Raw genomic sequence first — 20,121 nt, forward strand, 5'->3', positions numbered from 1 at the left:
TGCTAACCCATCTCCAGTTCCTACCTGAGGCTGTCTTCCTTTTAAAGACCCAGATCCTAGGAGATATGTGTGTTCCATGTCTTTTTCTACTTTTTAATTTATTCACTTTGGGGCCACAAAACACTGTTATAATTATCATGGTTTTATAAAAGCTTCAAATTATAGTAGCATGAATTATGCAGATTTTTTTCCTTTAAGGAAATTTTGTATAAATTATTCTTCCTCAGACCCATTTCTTCCCCTCTCGCTTTGTACTGCTTCTACTAACAAATTTACAAAGACAGATCTAGACTACGTTGCATAGTTAATTTCAACTTGTTTTGAAATCTTGACACTTCTGTTTATTAACATGGGAAATAGTGAGAAGTGGTTTAACTTTCTAAAACATCTTCTTCTCCATAAAGCCAGATACAGTAAAATTTATGTCAGCAAATTATAACTGTATGAAACAGCTAAGTAATAATGATAGATGCAATGTTTTTCAACAATAGATACCAAACCAATGTTATCTATTGTACTACTTATCACTTTTATTATATCCTCCTAATATCTAGCTCTTGAAAAGAGGGGATGTCACATTTTTTCTTACTCTAAACACTAATTTTAAGAACTGCAAAGCTCACATCTGGCATCTCAGCTTCTCACACTTTTGGTGTAGGTGAGCAGTGTTACTAGGATTATGTATACAAAACTGGAGAATGGGGGAAAAACTCAAAGGCCTTAGGAGAAATGTATTTTTAATATCAACACATTGTTTGAAGACTCTTTATGTTTTTGTAGCTCTCTATTAAGCCTGGATGAACTGTTCCATGAAAACTGCCAACAGCTTTTAAACCATGCCCAGCTTCAGCCTGCAAAAGAATGCCCTTGCCCAATGTCACTGAGGCCCACCCTCTCTCCTTCCTGTTGCTGGGGATTCCAGGACTGGAAGCTGCACAGTTCTGGTTGGGCTTTCCATTCTGTGTTGTGTATCTGATTGCTCTTGTTGGAAACTTTATCATTCTGTTTGTCATATGGACTGACAGAAGCCTTCACCAACCCATGTTCTACTTTCTGGCCATGCTGTCTATGATTGACCTAAGTCTCTCTACTGCTACCATCCCTAAGATGTTGGGCATCTTCTGGCTCGGCCTCCAGGAAATATGCTTTGGATGTTGTGTTGCTCAAGTCTTTTTCATCCATTTCTTCACAGTCATGGAGAGCATCATACTCCTTGCCATGGGCTTTGATCGTTATGTGGCTATTTGCAACCCTCTCAGGTACACCATGATCCTCACCAACAGAGTCATTGGTGTGATTGCTGTGGTCATAGTTATAAGAAGCCTATGCATGATTGTTCCCATCATTTTTCTCCTCCTGAGGCTGCCTTACTGTGGACACAGAATCATCCCACATACCTACTGTGAGCACATGGGTGTGGCACGACTGGCCTGTGCCAGCATCAGAGCCAATGTCTATTATGGTCTTGGGAATATTTCCATTTTGTTTCTGGATGTGCTTCTTATTATAGTTTCCTATTCTAAGATATTGTATGCCGTTTTCCACCTCCCTTCCCAAGATGCTCGTCTGAAGGCTCTTAATACATGTAGCTCCCATATCTGTGTCATCTTAGCCTTCTTTGGCCCAGCTCTTTTCTCCTTCCTCACTCATCGCTTTGGTCATAATATCCCTCAGTATATTCATATCCTCCTGGCCAATCTCTATGTAGTCATCCCTCCCGCCCTCAACCCAGTCATTTATGGGATCAGGACCAAGCAGATCCAACAGCGGGTAAAGATTCTTTTGACTAAAAAAAATTGAGTGAGAGGTAATTTGTTCAAGTAATGGGGGGGTAAGGTCTAAAAGAACTTGAATTAATAATAAAAAGTAATAATTAATTTTACTAAAATTGAACATCTGTGTAGCCCAGACTGACTGCTATCCTGAAATCTTTATGTCTCAGCCTCCCTAGTGACTGGTATACTACAGATATATATTTATAATACATATTTTATACAATACAATAGATTTATATAGATCTAAATATTATACATATATACATATGTTGGTGGCAGCTGTTGAAGGCATGGTGTATCCTCTATTGAAACCTGGTAGAATATGTATATATAATATGTATAATACATATACACATATTATACATATAAATGGTGGTGCCTGTTGAAGACATGTTGTATCCTGTATTGAAACCTAGCAGAATATGTCTTTCAACAGCAAGTTTCACGGAAGAGTGCTTGAAATTGCTGAAGGAAGAACTTACTATTAGCATTATCTAGTTCTAAATCTCTTACAGGTAATAATATTTATTTTATAGACATGTTTAAATGCAGGTCATATGGTCATGATAGAAGTAGATTTATGTAATGGTCATGCAAACAAAGAGGGGACACTAACTGAACTAGGAAGTCAGGTACAATTTAGCCACGTGACAGAGAATGCATGCTCATGTACTGGGATTTGAACTGGATGACTTTCAACAGGGAAATGTGTAAAAATTAAAAAAAAAGTGTTATTGAATTTCAAAATATTTTTAAAAAGGAGAAAGGAGTATAAATAAGTTTGTGGGAAAACCATAAACTTTTGCACTATGAAAAGGTAAACACAAGAAACAGCAAAGTAGATAAGCAATATATTCCTGGTTTTCAAAACTGGCAGTCAAAAAGGACAGAAAAACAAACTCCTATAAAATTCTTAGGTAAAATATTGTCAATCAAAGATAAAGTCAAATTTGATTTTGGAAGTTGCCATAGCAATCATCTTGCCCAACTGTAGAACACTCCTAATGATTTTCACTAATTTAACATATAAATATTTTTAAAATATGTTATTAAAGGTGATTAACTTCAGAGATAAGAACAACTATTAAAGAAATGGTGAAAATGATAATTAGCATGCCCCAAAGTTTGTATTGTCTTCAATTTGATTGTACACATACTATCTGCTTTAATATTCTTGAATCCTGAAACTATCACTACAGCCACTTGATGAATGAATAATTGAGATAAAAAATCTTTCTAAAATTTAATTTCAAAAATGTATTTGAGGACCAGGATTTTCTTCTAATCTCCTTTAAATGGAGGATAAATTAGAAATAAAGTGTTAGATATACATTATCACAAGGAAATCCATATTACAAAATGAGTTACATATATGTATATCATCAGTTCTACTCATATTCATTTCCTTTACCCTTTCTCGTGCCCCCTCCCTCTTCGACCAAAGCCTTTATTCATCCCAAGAAGTTCCTGCTGTGGGATGGTCTTTCTTTATGCTGTGAATATATATTGCTCCCATTGGCTAATAAATAAAGCTGTTTTGGCCTATGGTAAGGCAGGATAAGAGCCAGGTGGGAAATCTAAGCAGAGAGACAGGGAGAGGAAGGGCAGAGTCAGGACATACGCCATCCAGCCACTCAAGGAACAAGATGCCAGCAGACTGGTAATGCCACAGCCACGTAGCAATACATAGATTAATAGAAATGGGTAAATTTAAGATGTCAAAGCTAGCTAACAATAAGCCTGAGCCATAGACCAAACAGTTTGTAATTCATATTAAGCCTCTGAGTAATTATTTTATAAAAATGGATGCTGCCCAAGTAGGACTGAGTGGGACCAAGAAACTTCAGTCTAGAATTGGTGCCCAGACACTTGGCATGGATTCTACATAAAACCTGAGAGCTTTAAAAAAAAAAAAAAGGTTCTAAAACAGAGCCAAGAACATCTTCCTAGTTCAGATCTCATTATGAGTCTTGATACAGAACCTCATCCCTTGGCTGCTGAGGGTTTCAGCAGAGACATGGCAGACTCCCACAGTCTTTCACAGGCTATAATACAAAGAGGTTTCTCCTGGCCACTGCCTGAAGGCCTGGGAGCACAGACATGGGCTTAAAACAGAGCAATACACTAATTAATACCGCTTCCAAGAATTGGGGAGGTAAGCATGACTCATTGGTACCTCTCGCCATGTTGAAAAGCCAAGCAGGGAGGAGCCAGCAGCCAAAGCTGCCACTTTGGTCCTAGTCATGTAACTTAGCAATTTAAAAACCCTCCTGGTCAGACAAGCATTATAGATACACAATAGGGACAGATTCAGATGGGAAAAAAACCTCTAAATGGGTTATAGTGTGTTTAAAAATATGCATACACTTGGGAGAGAATAAAAAAGGGTAAAGAAAGTCCTTCAAAAAGAAATACAGTAATTAAAAAAGCCACATAAAGATGGAAAATACACAGAGCATCTGAATACTGTATATTATGTTGTCTTTGGGATTATTAATTACTAAGAGACATTTGATTGTGGGGGCTGCTAAGTTAAGCCTACATATATATTTTAAAGATATTTTGACTTCAAAATTTGGATCTGAGGATATGTTGCTTTGGAAAAGAGGCTCTGCTTTTGTTTCCACAGGAAGCAAGAGGCTGTGGATTAGTTCCAGGTTAAGATGGATCAAATTTGAACAAGTGAGACCTCCTGAACCCTGACAGATGGCATCTATCAACAAAAGTTATAGCTGGTTTTCCCAGAACTTGACATTATCTCAAATTTTTTCAGGATCGCCATAAGATTACCAGATCCCCAATCAGCAGGAAGTGGTTTAGAAAACGATGTCCAAATTCCCAAAATATTGTTTATGAATGTTTCATTTAAAGGGGTTTGGTTATAAATGGTTAATGGTCACAGTCAAACTTTTTCAAAAAAAAAAAAAAAAGAGGAGTTTGATACAGAAATGATGAAAAAGGTAGATTATTGAGTCTACTTTAATTCAAAAAAACAACTGTTGGTCTCAAACCCTTTACATAGATTTGGATTTTGGTTTATCAGTATAGGTTTAGGGTCAATTTTGCTATACTATATGTATATTTCTGCTCTTGTTTTGGAGCACTATGTTTATACAGCTCATTTGAAATTGTAATATATAATTAAGAAACACAGATTAATAGTCATGTATAATAATCAAGCTTATAGTCATATTAGTTAGGTTTTCTAGATATATAAAGATGTATTTCAGATGGATAGGCAATTTTCAAACACTTCAAAAACCTACAGAATGTTGCATTTAAAATGTTTTAAAAACTTAGACTTTTCTGGATGAGACATGTCGCTAATGGCAGTACCAATTACTTAAACAAGGATGATGGGCAATGAAGAAACTCATGGATTTTGCTTTCAGTATGGCAAAGGCTATCTGTTTGGGCAAGAAACTGCTCTTGCCTGGACTGCTTGACAATATGTTGTATAAACTTGGCATGCAGGACCCATAGGAAAGTGACCACTGAACTTCACCTAAACAAGGCAAGATGGTCCTTCAGATTTCTGCTTCACAGAAGAAACTGCCAGACATTCTATGAGACACACAAAGGAAAGTGACTAATGAACTTTGCCAAAATAGGCAGAACAGTCCTTCAAATTTCCTACTTCACTGAAAATTCTGCCAGATACCCTAGGCCTATAGGCTAAAGATGGATGCCCCAACATTACAAAAGAACTTTGGGTAACTGTCCAGGCAGCCAGATGTCTCTGTCATTTATAGAATTTTGGAAGTTGCTTGCAATGCACTTCCTGTCTATTCAGGTAAAATTATAACCTGGGGTCTTTGGTGGAGTTGAAGACTAGATAGTTATTACTATGATTTTCTTTAGTTATGATAAAAGATAAATATAAAACTTTACACTCACAAAAATTGGATAGATGATAGAATATTTCCTTTAATCTTGCCAAATACAAATAGAATAAATATTGTAACTATAATTTTTACTTGATAACTGTTTTATTATATATAAATTACTATGTCAAAATGAAAACCTTCTTTTTTATTAGACAGAAAAGGGGAAATGTTGTGGGATGGTTTTTCTGTAGGCTGTGAATATATGTTATTCCCATTGGTTAATAAATAAAGCTCCTTTGGCCTATGGTAAGGCAGGATAAGAGCCAGGCAGAAAATCCAAGCAGAGAGACAGGGGGAAGACAGGCAGAGTTAGGGCAGATGCTATCCAGAAACAAGATGCCAGCAGATGGGTAATGCCATGGCCATGTGGCAAAATATGGATTAATAGAAATGGGTTAATATAAGAGGTCAGAGCTAGCTCACAATAAGCCTGAGCTATAGACCAAACATTTTGTAATTAATATAAACCCTCTGAGTGGTTATTTGGGAATAGGTATGCAGGAGAGATTTGTCCGTTTACAAGTTCCTCTCCAATTTTTAAGTCTCTGTGGAGAAAAGCATTTCTGTACACATTTATGTATGACTGTGTGTGTGTGTGTGTGTGTGTGTGTGTGTGGTGACTCATTAAATTTAATAAGATGCCCATATGAGCATGTATGGGAAATAACTTCCTAAGTATGTATTATTTTTACATTTCCCATTAATTTATTTCTGTACAATTCATTGTGCATATTCTTTTGTCATCATTTGTGCTGTGGATGATTTATTGATAAATAAAATACTGTTTGGCCAGTAGCCAGGCAGAAAGTATGGGCGGGACTAACAGAGAGGAGAATTGAGAGAACAGGAAAGCAGAGAGAGGGATACTGCCAGCCCCACTGTGATGAGAAGCAACATGCTAAGATACCAGTAAGCCACAAGCCATGTGGCAACTTATAGACTAGTAGATATGGGTTAATTTAAGATAGAAGAACTAGATAGCAAGAAGCCTGCCATTGCCATACAGTTTGTAAGCAATATAAGTGTCTATGTGTTTAGTTGGTTGGGTCTGAGTGGCTGTGGGACTGGCGGGTAAGAGAGATTTGTCCTAACTGTGGACCAGGCAGGAAAACTCTAACTACAAAGAGAAAACTCTAGCTACACATTTGTCCATTTGTTCTTTTCAAATTGGAATACATATATTTAGAGGGTAATTGTATTAGTTACTTTGTACATTACTGCAACAAAACACATGACTAGCCAACTTAAAAAAGGAAGTGTTTATTTGGGTTTGTACCTATGGCAAAATAGGTCCATCATAGAGGAAAAGGCATGGGGACAGGAGCTGGAAGCTGGCTGGTCACATTGTCTCAGTAGTAAGGAGTCAGAGAGCAAAGAGTAGGGTTTGACTATAAAATTCAAGGTCTGCACCCTACAAAATACTTCCTCCAGCAAGGCTCTACCTTGTAAAGATTCTATAACCTTTCTGAACAGTGTCACCAGTTAAGGGTCAAGAGGTCAGATACATATCACATCTAAACCACAACCATAATAGACCAGATAATCTTGAAGAACAACACTTTAGGATTTATATCCTAAGTATATAATATAATATGTAATCCTTTATACTTGCCAGGGATGGCATATAAGATGCCTGATGTGCTGCCAGCAGAGATGGGAGAAAAGGGAACCTGAGATTGTAGATCATCAACCCTCCATGCATTCCCCTCCAGATCTTCTGCTTAGCATGCCTCTAGAGGGCCAAGGCAGAAATGCCTATGTATCCAAAGGTCATTCTTTATGGCATGCACATGTCATGTCCTCCTCCATATAAATACTTCTTGTAATACTAGTCTTTTTCTTCTATCTGATCTTCATGTTCTGTGTTCCTAGATCAATGATGATTTCTGTGATACAGGAAAGGAGTAAAGCAAATTTCCACAGGAAATTATACAGAGATGATCACCCAGGCTGAGATTAAGGCAGTTATGCAGCTCATGGGAAAGAACCTGCAGCCTGGGGAAGCTTTCTAGGCTTGGATAAACTGTACCGAATGTGTGGTCAACTATAGCACATGGTATGATGTGTATCAGCGCACTGGACTCAATTTGGCCATGATGAATAATTCAGTTTCTGAGGATATTCCAAGGGCATTGTGTAAAACTTGAGATCCTAAGGGTTATTGGATGAAGACTGTGGATGGAGTAACATACAGATGGGATGACAAAGTAAAAGTGTGGGGACCTAGAATAGGAGGAGAATAGTGGCCTCTACCAAGAAATGGAGATGGCAACTTTAATTCAGATATTTTGATTCGCTCTGAAGGAGTGTGGAGACAATGTGGCAATTGATGGAGTGATTGCTACAAGTTTTATTGGGTTCCTCTATTAAAAAGAGCTGCCAAAAAGGTGAGCATCCTTTCATGGAAGCTCTGAAAATTGTATCAGGTCTTCCTTGGGATTATTAGGATATAGAAGGACAGAAGTTGCTGACTTGCAGGGACAGATTTCTTGTCTGAGGTCATTGTAGCCCACCAGTCATGGGGCTTAGTGTTTGCAGAGGGCTAAGGAGGAGCTTAGGTGGCGGCAGAGGTCTTGAGGTCAGAGCAGGCTGTGTGAGAAGGAAATGACTGTCTGGTACATTGACCACTGTTCTTATTTTTACCTTTTTTTTTTTTTTTTTTGCAAAATTGCATGTTTCTAGCCTTTGCGTCAAGTGCTCAAAAGATTGTATAATTATTAATAATAAAAATAGATTATACTCACTTTGGTGTTAAGTCTGAGATAGTTCCTGTGTGTAATCAAAGACAATGAAGAATATATTGGTGATTTTCTAAGAATAACCTTTGGAATCATGAGAATATTTTGTATTGGGTGATTTCCCCTTTTCTTTTTGTTCCCCCTTGCTTATGATAATAAAAGACTGAGGTTACCAGGGCAAAAGCAGAAGCTAAAGGAAGCTAAAGAAGCTGTAGCAAAGAAGCTACTTAGCAACTACAGAAGCCGGAAGTGACCCATCAGCTTGCACGAGCACTGTCTCTGAGTCATTACTGCGCCTTCCAGGTATCCCATCCTTTGGACTCCTGAAACTGCTGAGGCTGGTCCCCAGCAATTCTTACACAAATTTATACGTGCCCAAATAGTTTCATTAATTAAAATGCAGGAAACTTGTACACAAGCAGGCAGCTTGATTAAAAAAAAACAAGTACAGAGAGAAAAAATATTTACAAGAGATGTATGGTGTATGACATAGAACTGCAAATAATTAGAGAATGTGTATACAGGTGACATGGAATGAAATGAATAACAATTTACATCATTTCTGTGCAGAAAACCAAATGAGATTTGCCCCTGAAACATTGCTTTTCAATGTGACATTTAGGAATAGTGTTTTCAAGACACAACAGGGAAGATATATGTACAAACTCAGAGCAATTGTAATAGCATGCACAAGACTTGAACATGATCAAGCAGACAATGTTCCAGCATGGAGAAGTGAAGTGGGTATGAAGTCCTATATTGAACTAAGGACATGTTGACAACTGTTAGCTTGTGGGACAGTGAGGATAAGTCTTATTTAAGGGTGTGACCCCTAGCAGGTTGACTGTGCTCCTTTGGATTCCATCATAGCACAGAGTAATTGGACAGCACAAACTGGCCTTGAGTTTAAAACAATGAAGAGACCAAGCTGGATAGGTAGAGAGAAGGAGGAAGGGCTAGCAGGAGTTCTGGTAGGGAAGGTGATCACAATAAAAAAAAATCATTATATGATATTCCAAAAGAATTAATAAAAAAGAGAAATGTTTTCAGTGTGAGAATGATTACTTTCCTTTTAAATCATGTTTTCTTTCTTTTACTTATTCTTCTCTCCTACAATACACCCCAATAGCAATTTCCCCTCCCTCCACTCCTCCAAGTGTCCTCCCTCACCTCCCTGAGTCCAGCCTAGGACGTTGGTGGAACAGCCTGACTCCATCTTAAGATCAGAATGAGTTCATTTGGGTTTGCTGTAAAACCTAATTTTCTATTTTTCTGGAATTTGATCCTTCTTGCAATTCAACTTGGTCCCCAACATGACTGTGCCTTGAACTACACTGCCCCAAATCAGGAGATTTTCTTACAAATAATCTCAAAACCACTAACACTTTTAGTATTTTACTTGGCAAGTTCCTATGTTGACAAAATTCCTTCTGCAGACTCCAAGATTTTGTCCTCTAAAAGGAACTGAGAGTTAACTTGCTGCTGATCTCCTGAGCCCCACATTGGGGCTAGAGTTGGGGGTGGCGGGTTAGAACGGCCCCTGAACCTGTTTAACTCTACACAGAAGTAAAGCCTGCTTCCTCCAAGCCAAAACAATTCAGGTTGGAAGATTTTACTTCTCTCAGGTGGGGTGAACAACATGAAGGGGACTTTTGTATGGCAGGTCTACACATCCTGTCTTTATCTGATGTGGTTTTTAAATTTTTAAACCCAAGCATAGACACCTTGGGCAAAGAATCTGATTCCAGGGAAGTGGAAACCAGAGATCAGATATCAGTGCTGCTTTGCATAGGCCACACCCTAAATTGCACTAGACAATTAGAGGCTTGTACAGGATTGGCTGTCCTAGCAGGAATTAGTGGCTGTGGCCACAGGACTGGAGAATAAAAGGATCAACATTTAGGCAAAGTCATCTCTTGTAGTCCTACTTAGAAGGGAAAAACATCCTTCTAATCCATGAGAAGACTCCCGCAAGGTGTTCAGAGTTGACTTCTGGAGACATGGAGGCCGCTCAGCGGCTCACAGAAGGTGAATCTCACTGTAAGATCTTTACAGCAAGCGGGTCCTCATTGGACACTGTAGACCCTGAAGCCTCTTTCTTGTTTTTATCTTTCAGCAGGTTCAAATGAATCAACTCCTGCTTCCCCAGACCTGTATGAGGATAGAACTCAGGTTGCAGCTGAGAATGCTGCCAGGAACAAGCAGTGTGAGTTGGGAGAAGCCCGAAGCTGTGGGTGCAGGTCTCCTGAACACGGGGAACACCTGCCACCTCAACGCAGCGGTGCAGTGTCTGACACACACACCACCTCTTGCCAACTACATGCTCTCCCGGGAGCACTCTGGGAGCTGCTGTCACCAGGGAGACTGCACAATGTGTGCCATGGAAACTCACGTGACCCAGAGTCTCTGCCACTCTGGGGATGTCATGCAGCCCTCCAAGAAGCTGACTGCCACCTTCCACAAGGGCAAGCAGGAAGATGCCCACGAGTTTCTGATGTTCACCTTGAACACCATGCACGAATCCTGCCTTCGAGGGAGCAAGCACTCAGAAGCCCCATCTCAAGCCAGCAGCCTGATCCATGAGCTGTTTGGAGGCTCATGCAGATCTCACATCAAGTGTCTCAGCTGCCGGGGCACCTCACATTCTGTGAACCCCTTTCTGGACATGCCCCTTGATATCCACGCAGCTCAGACTGTGAACCAAGCCTTGGAGGATTTAGTGAAGCCCGAAGAGCTGTGTGGGGAAAATGCCTACCACTGTGACCATTTCTGAGAGAAGATGCCAGCTTCCAAGATCCTGACAATTGAAACTACCTTGCAGGTCCTCCTGCTGGTATTAAATCGCTTCTCCAACTTCACAGGTGGCACAGTGGACAGGAAAGTGAGCTACCTTGAGTCCCTTGACCTGTGGCCATACATGTCTCAGCCTAATGGAGGACCTGGTCCATGCCAGTGTGACCTGTCACTGTGGACATTACTTCTGTTATGTCAGAGCTTGCAGTGAGAAGTGGTATAAGATGGATGATTCTAAGGTCCACAGGTGGGATGTGACTTCTGTCCTGAGTGAGCCTGTATATGTGCTCTTCTACGTCTGGGAGACTGACCAAAAAAAGGACAGTGTCAAAGGGCCAGTAGGCACAGTCAACAAGGCTCAAGTTGGACAACACCAGAACAGAAAACTCAACAGAGGATCTTGGGTGGGAGCTGCAGAACCATGAGCACACATGGAGAAGACAGCAGCCAAAGAAATCTCCTTACACCAGTGGAAAGTGCTTCAGGAACAGAACCAGCCAAAACCAGTGCTGAACCTCAGAAGACTTGAACCCACTCTGCCAGCCAATGCAGTTGTGATTCACCAGCCCACATACACTGAGCACTGGGACAGGAAAGATCCGGATAAGAAGAATTACCCATATCACAGTTCTGCCAGATTCCTGCCTGCTCAGGGAGCCATGAAAACTGGACAGCTCTGCAGTCAGGGAGGAACATCAAGAGGCAAGATGAAGGAGGAGGAGGAGGAGGAGGAGGAGGAGGAGGAGGAGGAGGAGGAGGAGGAGGAGGAGGAGAAGAAGAAGAAGAAGAAGAAGAAGAAGAAGAAGAAGAAGAAGAAGAAGAAGAAGAAGAAGAAGAAGAAGCAGCAGCAAGGATGGAAGCCTCTACCTGTGTCCTAGGGCTCACTGTGGACATATCTGACCTGGAAGAAGCCCTTGGAGCAAGAGATTTGGACCTGTGGCCCAGGAAGGGCAGACTTTATCACCCTTCTTCTGTGCCCTTGTCTGGTCTTGCTGAGTCCCTAAGAATGACTGTTTATATGTGGAACAAACTCCCTAAGGCTCTAGGATGAGTTAAAACCCACAAACCTTCTGGTTTTCTAAGGGAGTTCTGCAGAGGCCTATAGTATAACTCACGGAATCTGATCATTGCAGAGACAACTCCCCTCCCACAGGCTTTTAATGCAGGATTGCTATTCAGCCTGCAATGTGCAGGCCAATCTGCCTTCCATAGCTGTTTCCTGTAAAATCTTTCTTTTGGATTTTCTTTGTAGAACACACTGTGAGGATGTTTTTATTCATTGTGCTTGAGCAGCAATTCTTTAGACCAATAAAATTCCAGAACTTCACATTCTTTGTTGATCTTTTCTTTTTGGCATGAACTCAAATCAGTATGGAAATATTCTTGGAAGTGTGTACTAGCGTAGGAATGGGAAAAAACAAACAAACAGGAATCTGGTTCCATTGCTTCCAAAGGGCATGAAATCTAGTGTGACTTTGTCAACATGATTGCATTAGATGAGTGATTCGATCACCTGCACAGCAGTTAGACAGCTGAGGGCTCAGGGTTCCATAAAATTATTATTAGTAGTAATTAGTGGTTTTGTTGAGGGTATAATCCTATATTAATAAGCATGGTAAGGTTGTGAAATGCTTGGTCCCTTTTTCCTCCTATACACTAAAGAAACAGAATGTAGGTTCAAGGTCATTTTTTTCAGTGTGGACACTCTAAATGCAAACAACAATCTCCTTATAGGTCACATAATGTCTTTGATCAAGTGACCTTGACTGGACCTAACAAAAGAGACTGTGAAGCAAGACTGTGGTCTCTGTATGGTTTCAGCCAACCTCCTGAAAGTAGCACTGTGTCTGGTGTGGGCATTAGGATTCTATAGCTCAGAGTACCTGCTTGATAGACCAGTGCAAGACATCTAAATCTCAAGTGTCATTCCTTTATCAGACCTTGTATGAAAGTCTTGGTTAGAGATGTTTGGTGGCACACAGCTTTATCCCACTCTCAAGAGTCAGGCAGATCTCTGATTTTCAGGCCAGCCTGGTCTACAGAGCTAGTTTTAGGACAGCCAAGTCTACACAGATAAAAAGAATGAAAGTAAAAAACAAAAGAAAAAAAGAAAGAGAGAGAGAGAGAACCTTCTGAGCTTGGATAAGGATGTGACTTCTTATGAAATTAGTAAATTTGATACAAGCAAAAGCTTAACGAGATATTGTACATTCAGACTTATTGTTGTAGCACTTGAAAACCTGGCACCATGATGAGCAAGTCCAGGTGGCTTGCTGAAGGATAAGATGCTACAAGGAAGAGAATGGAAGTTAGCTCTCAGTTTTGAATCATAATGTATTGTGGGTAAGACTGTCTTTAACCATCTAGCTAAACTGTGATTTATCTTAAAGAAAAGGCTCATAAAAATAAAACAAGGTAACCCAGGCTGAAATCATTCTTCATTCAGCTAAAGAAGTTTGAACTAAGAAAAATCAGAATTTTAAGCCACACACTGTACATAAGTTGGTTATGTTGTAAAAATCTAAGTAATGAAACACATTGTAACATTCAGTTGTAATGTGATTCCAGGAACATATTATAATCTTACCCATGTATATAAGAAATTATAAGATACATTATAGTACTTTGCATTCACTGAGAAGCTGGCTTTAGGGTTGAGGCCCCAATTAAGACCCAGGCATGTTTATTTTAGAATGTCTGTGGTAGGGACAGAAGAAGACCTTCTGCCCATGACCCTCTTTATCAGTCAGAAACACAGGTGTTTGGTTTATACAGTTTCCCCAGCCAGTTTCTACTGGACAATACAATCATCTAATTATGATGCTCTACTCTCCTGCTGCTGCTGCTGCTTTCTGTCTGATTCTATTGTTCAGTCTTGTATACATAAAAAACTGATCCTTCAAAACTGAAAGTATGACTATTGTAGATAATTCTCCACATGAAACACAAGTCATAACATGAATAAAATATTCAGCATCTTTTTAAGAGAAGAAACAACAAAAGACACATTGGTAAATATTTTTAAAGCAAAATTGGTCAAGTGGTGGTGGCAAATGCCTTTCATCTCAGTACTCAAGAGGCAGAAGCAGGCCAATCTCTGTGAGTTAGATGCCAGCCTGAACTTCAGAGGTAGTTCTAAGACAGCCAAGGCTACACAGAGAAACCCTATCTCAAGAAAATCACAAAAAAGTAAAATTGTTGCAAACCCCAAAATCTTCAAGAAATTAGTCATTGACCATATTATGACATGAGCATCAAGGTATATGTTAGACTTTTAAGGATGAAGGTTGATAGCATTCAAGACATATCAATGTATATGACTGAGAATACTCTGTCTTAGGCTTTTCAGTTTGAGGAGTTACAGTGTAAAAATACACCCAATCCCTAAAATCTTTGCAGGAACTGCTTCTTTAAGAACAGGTTTCTATCTCAAAAGGAAAATGAAAAAAAAAATCAATAATGATTTCAAGTGAAGATAATAACGCTGTTCATGATAACCGGCCAGAAGACACTCTAATAATTTTTTATAAGTTATAAATCATATATAAGAGAGATATAAGAACTTCTGCCCTCCAGGGTTCTCCTATTGTACTGTCAGTCTGTTTTTAAGCCCTCCTCCCTCCTTCAATAAACGGCATTCGGCATTCTGCTGAGGCAAATGACCAAAGTAATTAATTAATTAATTAATTAATTAATTAATTAAAAAGAGAGAGATAAGATCATTCAGCATTGGGCTCCTCACAGAACTGCCACTTTAAAATTTTAGGACTTATATAACCCAGCAATATCTGAGCATTTCCTCCATCCAACACTCTGTGCTAGGTGAACTGAGGAGTAGAGCTGAATGAAATGTTACCTTAATATTGAGTTAGAACGGAGGCAACCCTCAATGAATGCAAAGGAAAGTGTGCATGCTGAAACAGTAGCATGAAGATGCAGAAAGCACAGCGGTGATACAGATGACTATTAGGGATGACTATCACTGGGGGAAAATTGAAAGAAATTAGAAATGAGTGAAGATGATTTTATATGAAAGATTGTCAGTCCCCAAAGACAGAGATATGTGGTGTAAAATCACAAGTTACAACCAAATGTCTAAAGGATTATTGGTTATTGAATGAAGGCTATTGGTAACAGTAGTTTTTATAATTCACCATATGAAGTTTATAGTGTACAATAGAGAAAATGGCAGTTATAGGAAGAAATATTGAAGAGAGATTGGATAGAGTATGGTTTAATACATGAAAAATAGGTGTAGATACAATAGCAAACATAGACTCTGTGAGGGAAAGACAGGAGACTAAGTGACCAGCTTGTCAACCAAAAGAGAAGGATGAATGTGAGAGCAGAACAAACCAAAATCTCTTTTAGATAAGAACATTACTTTCTCAGTGATAACAACTCAAAAGAGTCTGAACTTAGAAGATGACTCACATATCCCATTGTCCCTTGGACCTTTTGTATCTACAGCCAGGAAATCAGAGCATATAGTGTGTCCTGGGAGGAATATCAGGTCTTGTCTACCACACAGGAAGGGACACTTAAGAAACACTACTGTGCCATGCATGAGGAAGACATTAGGATAAGTTTTCTTAGGAGAAATGGGATTTTTCCATAATCGAACAAAAGAACTGAACATATGCTTTCCTAGAGACTCCATCTCTTGAACACAGACTAGAATGGAGACTCTTTTTTGGTTGAAGGACACTGATGGATTTATCTGTAGTTCTCTACACTACCACAGAGATGAATGTATTTCAAGAGCCTACTCTCTTCATCTTTTTTAAACTTTGGCTATGCCAAAACTAAGCCAGCATTTATAGTTTTTAATAAAACAAAACAGAAGAGTTGCTGGAAGTTGTAACCGGTACAGTGTTTCTCTACTATGCCATGGGGATGAATAGAATGTAAGACCCTTGGGTACAGGTTTATACACAGAGGGTTCTGAAAACTATGTTCAGGGATCCTGGGATGTGTCTAGACTCACTAAAGCTTCTCTCCATGGGATCAGTGAGACCAAAAGCCCAGAGGTTTGAAAGGGCTATCTTTAAGAACCTAGACCACAAGGTTATTCAACTCTATGTAAGGACGGGGAAATAAAATATTAAGATATTAGAATTCCGGCAGGGTACAGAAGAGACAGTTGAAAGGAGGAAGAGAGGTCAAATATGCAGGAGCCTCCCTTTTCTTAACGATTGTCCTGAGAACCATTGTCTACACAGAAAAACTCAGCTTGGAGGGACTGGTAGAGCTAAGGTAAGGACTGGGGTATACATGAAGACTTTATAGACTTTGCTTCTGTGCTCTTCTCTTCCCTTCCTTCCTCTCTCTCCCTACCTCACTCTTCCCTTCTTCCCTCTATGAACCTCTCCCTGATACAACCGCATTCCTTTATTGCTTATAGAATGACAGTTACACACATACTTCAATAAAAATGAAAATTACAAAAGCTAGAAAACTGACCCACAGTAACAAAGCCAGTAGTGAGGTTTGTTCTGCTTCAAAAGACAAAAACTTGCAGATCACCTTCACATGAGGGTTAGGGGTGGAGGTGTGACTGGTTTGAGTATCCAGATAGAATTTCACCAGTAGTGCCATCTTCACTATTGTCTGCTCCTGTCTCTCTCATATCCCTTCATGTCTCTCAGTCTTGAAAAAGCCTGAATAAACCTCCTTTCCAGGCCATTCAGTTTTTTGGGTTTTTTTTTTGTTTTTTGTTTTTTGGGTTTTTTTTATCCGACTAAGCTGAGGAAAGCTGAAGTGAGAGGAGTAAGGCTAAGAACAGAACCTGGTTCTCTTCAAACTAAGCAGTACTGGATGATGTTAGTATAAGTGGATATCCAGGAGAAGTGTAAATGTCTCATCTGATAGCAGCCCTTCATTCTTCTGTAACAATCCATTCATCTTCTAGACTACAATGAACTCATTTTAAATAATGGTCTTTTCTTAGCATCTTGGATTAAAACAAAACACTAGGAAGCATCAGTGATATTTTCTGGCAACCTTCTGAGCTGCTTAACTCACATGCATTAATCTTGTTCATTCTGAAATAAAGGATATTAGTTGGATTTGCCCCCCCCCCAAGTTTATAAGAAAAAAAAAAACCTGATTTTTAAAGTAGAGAAATTAGCCAAAGTTCTTCAGCAAGTGAATAGCACAACAAGATTTTTAGTCATTTAAAATCTCAGTAGTTTCAGGTCTAAACAAATCTACTTATTGTTCTTCAAAGGCCAAAGAGAAAGAAACAATACAGTAAAAAGAAATAACAAGATCAGTGGCCACAGCAATTGTTGGTGCTATAATGGAAAATGCCCTAGTTATCGTCAACTCAGGTTTTAAAGGGTGTTATGGGACTGAGATCTTTGTCAATGAGCCCATCTAAATGAAGATAGCCTCCAAAAATGACCAGCTCATTAGCTACATGTGTCAGCCACTTCAAGTATAACCCAGCTCCAGCATAAAAACAGAAATAAGCATTCTGGGTAAATTTGTAAAGAAGTAGGTGTCTTAATGACTCTAAATAGTACTCTGTTGCAAGATTGGCCCTCCTTTCTCACTCCTCTGGTACCTCACCCTTGCCAGTAAAGTGCCCTGTACAAACACTCTGAAGATGGTATTGATTATACATTAGTCAAATTCCACAAATAGCTTCCAATTTCTCAGACTGTCATCTTCTCCTCAGCACGGGCAAACACTGTACTCTTCCTTCTGAATGATCAGTTTTATCTCAGCTTCTGTAGGGTCTTCTATGGATTCTTTTATATTTAGAGAATATTTACCTTATATATTATAAGACAAGTATCTGATAAGATGAAGGCATTTTTTAGAAGGATATACTTTTTGTCAGCTTTACACAAACCTAGATGTATCTGGGAAGAGGAAATCTTATTAAATTATTTTTTTTATTTTTTGAGTTTATAATATAATTAGATAATTCCCTTTTCCTTTTCCTCCCTCAAACCTTCCTTTGACCATCCCTTTCTCTTTTTCAAATTCATATTGAGAAAATGTCTATATGGAATTGGCTTGTAGGCAAGTCTGTGGGGTACTTTGCTGATTAATGATCAATATGATAGAACCCAGCTCACTGTGGGTGATGCCACCCCTGGGCAGGTAGCCTGGACTGTATAAGAAAGCAGGCAGAGCAAACCATGAGGCACAAGCCAGTAAGCAGCATTCCCCCATGGCCTTTACTCCAGTTCCTGCCTCCAGATTCCTGCCTTGAGTTCCTTTTCTAACTTCCTTCAGTGATAGTGTATGAACTGAGAGTTTTAAATATGAATAAAACCTTCCTCCTTAAGTTGCTTTTAACATGGTGTTTTATCACAGCAATTGAAATTCTAACTAGACAGATATGTGAGTATTGTCAAGTAACTACGGAGGCTGGAAATGTTTTTGAGAATAACACAGTCCCCCAAAAGTACTAAAAAGTAGTGATATTGTCATAGAGTAAACAGGCTACTCAGAGCAACAGAGTTAGAATGGGTAAAATTCTAAGACAGAATATCTCATTGGATTTAATTATGTTGTGTCGACTATACTTAAACAATGAACAATCTCTAGATTTATAAGAAATCAAAACACTAATGAAAATATAATGCATCTCATAGAATGTATGGCTTTTTAATAGCAGATCACACTTCGAGGGACATTGGACATGCATGGTAATGTACACAAAGTGATGAGTGAAAATGAACACCAAAAAAAGTGAATATATACCACAAGATGTAATATTCCAGTTTTTTCAGAGAACTCATAAGTTAGAAAAAAAGCAAGCAATATTGGCTACAATAGGTCTCAGAAGTAATACATATGTAGAGCAAATTGCTCAATTACTCCTGGCAAGAATGTCTTATCTTTGTAAGTACTTATACCATTTTATTCAACATACTAATGGATGTTTTCCCATCTCCCAGGACTTTGGTAATGGAAGCACTTAATGAAAGAATAGCATCCCTTGACAAGAATTCTCAGACACTTACTAGGAAAATGCCTTCTGTCAACAGCACCCAGTTCCATCCTTCCTTCTTTATCCTTCTGGGGATTCCAGGTCTGGAAGTTTTTCATATATGGATTGCTTTCCCATTTTGTCTTGTGTATCTGACTTCCCTTGTGGGAAACATCACCATTCTCTTTGTGATCAAGACTGAACACAGCCTCCATCAGCCCATGTTCTACTTTCTGGCCACATTGTCTATGATTGATCTATGTCTATCCACATCCACCATTCCCAAAATGCTGGGCATCTTCTGGTTCAATCTCCAGGAGATCAGTTTTGGAGGCTGCCTTGCTCAGATGTTCTTTATCCACATGTTTACAGGCATGGAAACCGTTTTGCTGGTGGTCATGGCTTATGACCGCTTCGTTGCCATCTGCAATCCTCTTCAGTACACCATGGTCCTCACCAATAAAACCATCAGCCTTCTCCTTTCAGTTGTTATTGGAAGAAATTTAATTCTCGTGACTCCATTTGTGTTTCTCATTCTGAGACTGCCCTTCTGTGGGCACCACATTATGCCTCATACATACTGTGAGCACATGGGTCTTGCCAGATTAGCCTGTGCACCCATAAAGATCAACATCATTTATGGACTTGTGGTGATTTCTCATATCCTTGTGGACATGATGTTGATAGCCTGTTCCTATGTGCTTATCCTTAGAGCTGTTTTCCAATTTCCATCTCAAGATGCCCGATTAAAGGCTCTCAACACTTGTGGTTCCCATGTCTGTGTCATGCTGTGTTTTTACACACCAGCCTTATTTTCTTTTCTGACACACCGCTTTGGCCAAAACATTCCTCACTATATTCATATTCTTTTAGCTAATCTATATGTAATTGTCCCCCCTGCTCTTAACCCTGTCATTTATGGAGTGAGGACTAAGCAGATTCGAGAGAAAATAATAAAAATATTTTTACAAAAAGAATAA

At 39.2% G+C, this 20,121-nt stretch overlaps 2 protein-coding genes and 1 pseudogene across 2 annotated transcripts; all 3 read left to right on the plus strand.

Moving 5' to 3' along the window:
* The first annotated feature begins 836 nt into the window (after window positions 1–836).
* On the plus strand, window positions 837–1,800 carry LOC118595028 (olfactory receptor 52E8-like). Its single transcript, XM_036205295.1, is given in 2 exon segments — window positions 837–872; window positions 874–1,800. Coding segments are annotated over 2 exon segments (963 nt in total).
* An 8,600-nt stretch (window positions 1,801–10,400) lies between these two features.
* LOC118576992 lies at window positions 10,401–13,106 on the plus strand (annotated as a pseudogene).
* A 6,070-nt stretch (window positions 13,107–19,176) lies between these two features.
* On the plus strand, window positions 19,177–20,121 carry LOC118569305 (olfactory receptor 52E4). Its single transcript, XM_036167022.1, has one exon. It carries the CDS (start codon window positions 19,183–19,185, stop codon window positions 20,119–20,121), a length of 939 nt encoding a protein of 312 aa, XP_036022915.1. The 5' UTR covers window positions 19,177–19,182.

The sequence above is a fragment of the Onychomys torridus genome, chromosome 1, assembly GCF_903995425.1.
Source record: "Onychomys torridus chromosome 1, mOncTor1.1, whole genome shotgun sequence".
Lineage (NCBI taxonomy): Eukaryota > Metazoa > Chordata > Mammalia > Rodentia > Cricetidae > Onychomys > Onychomys torridus.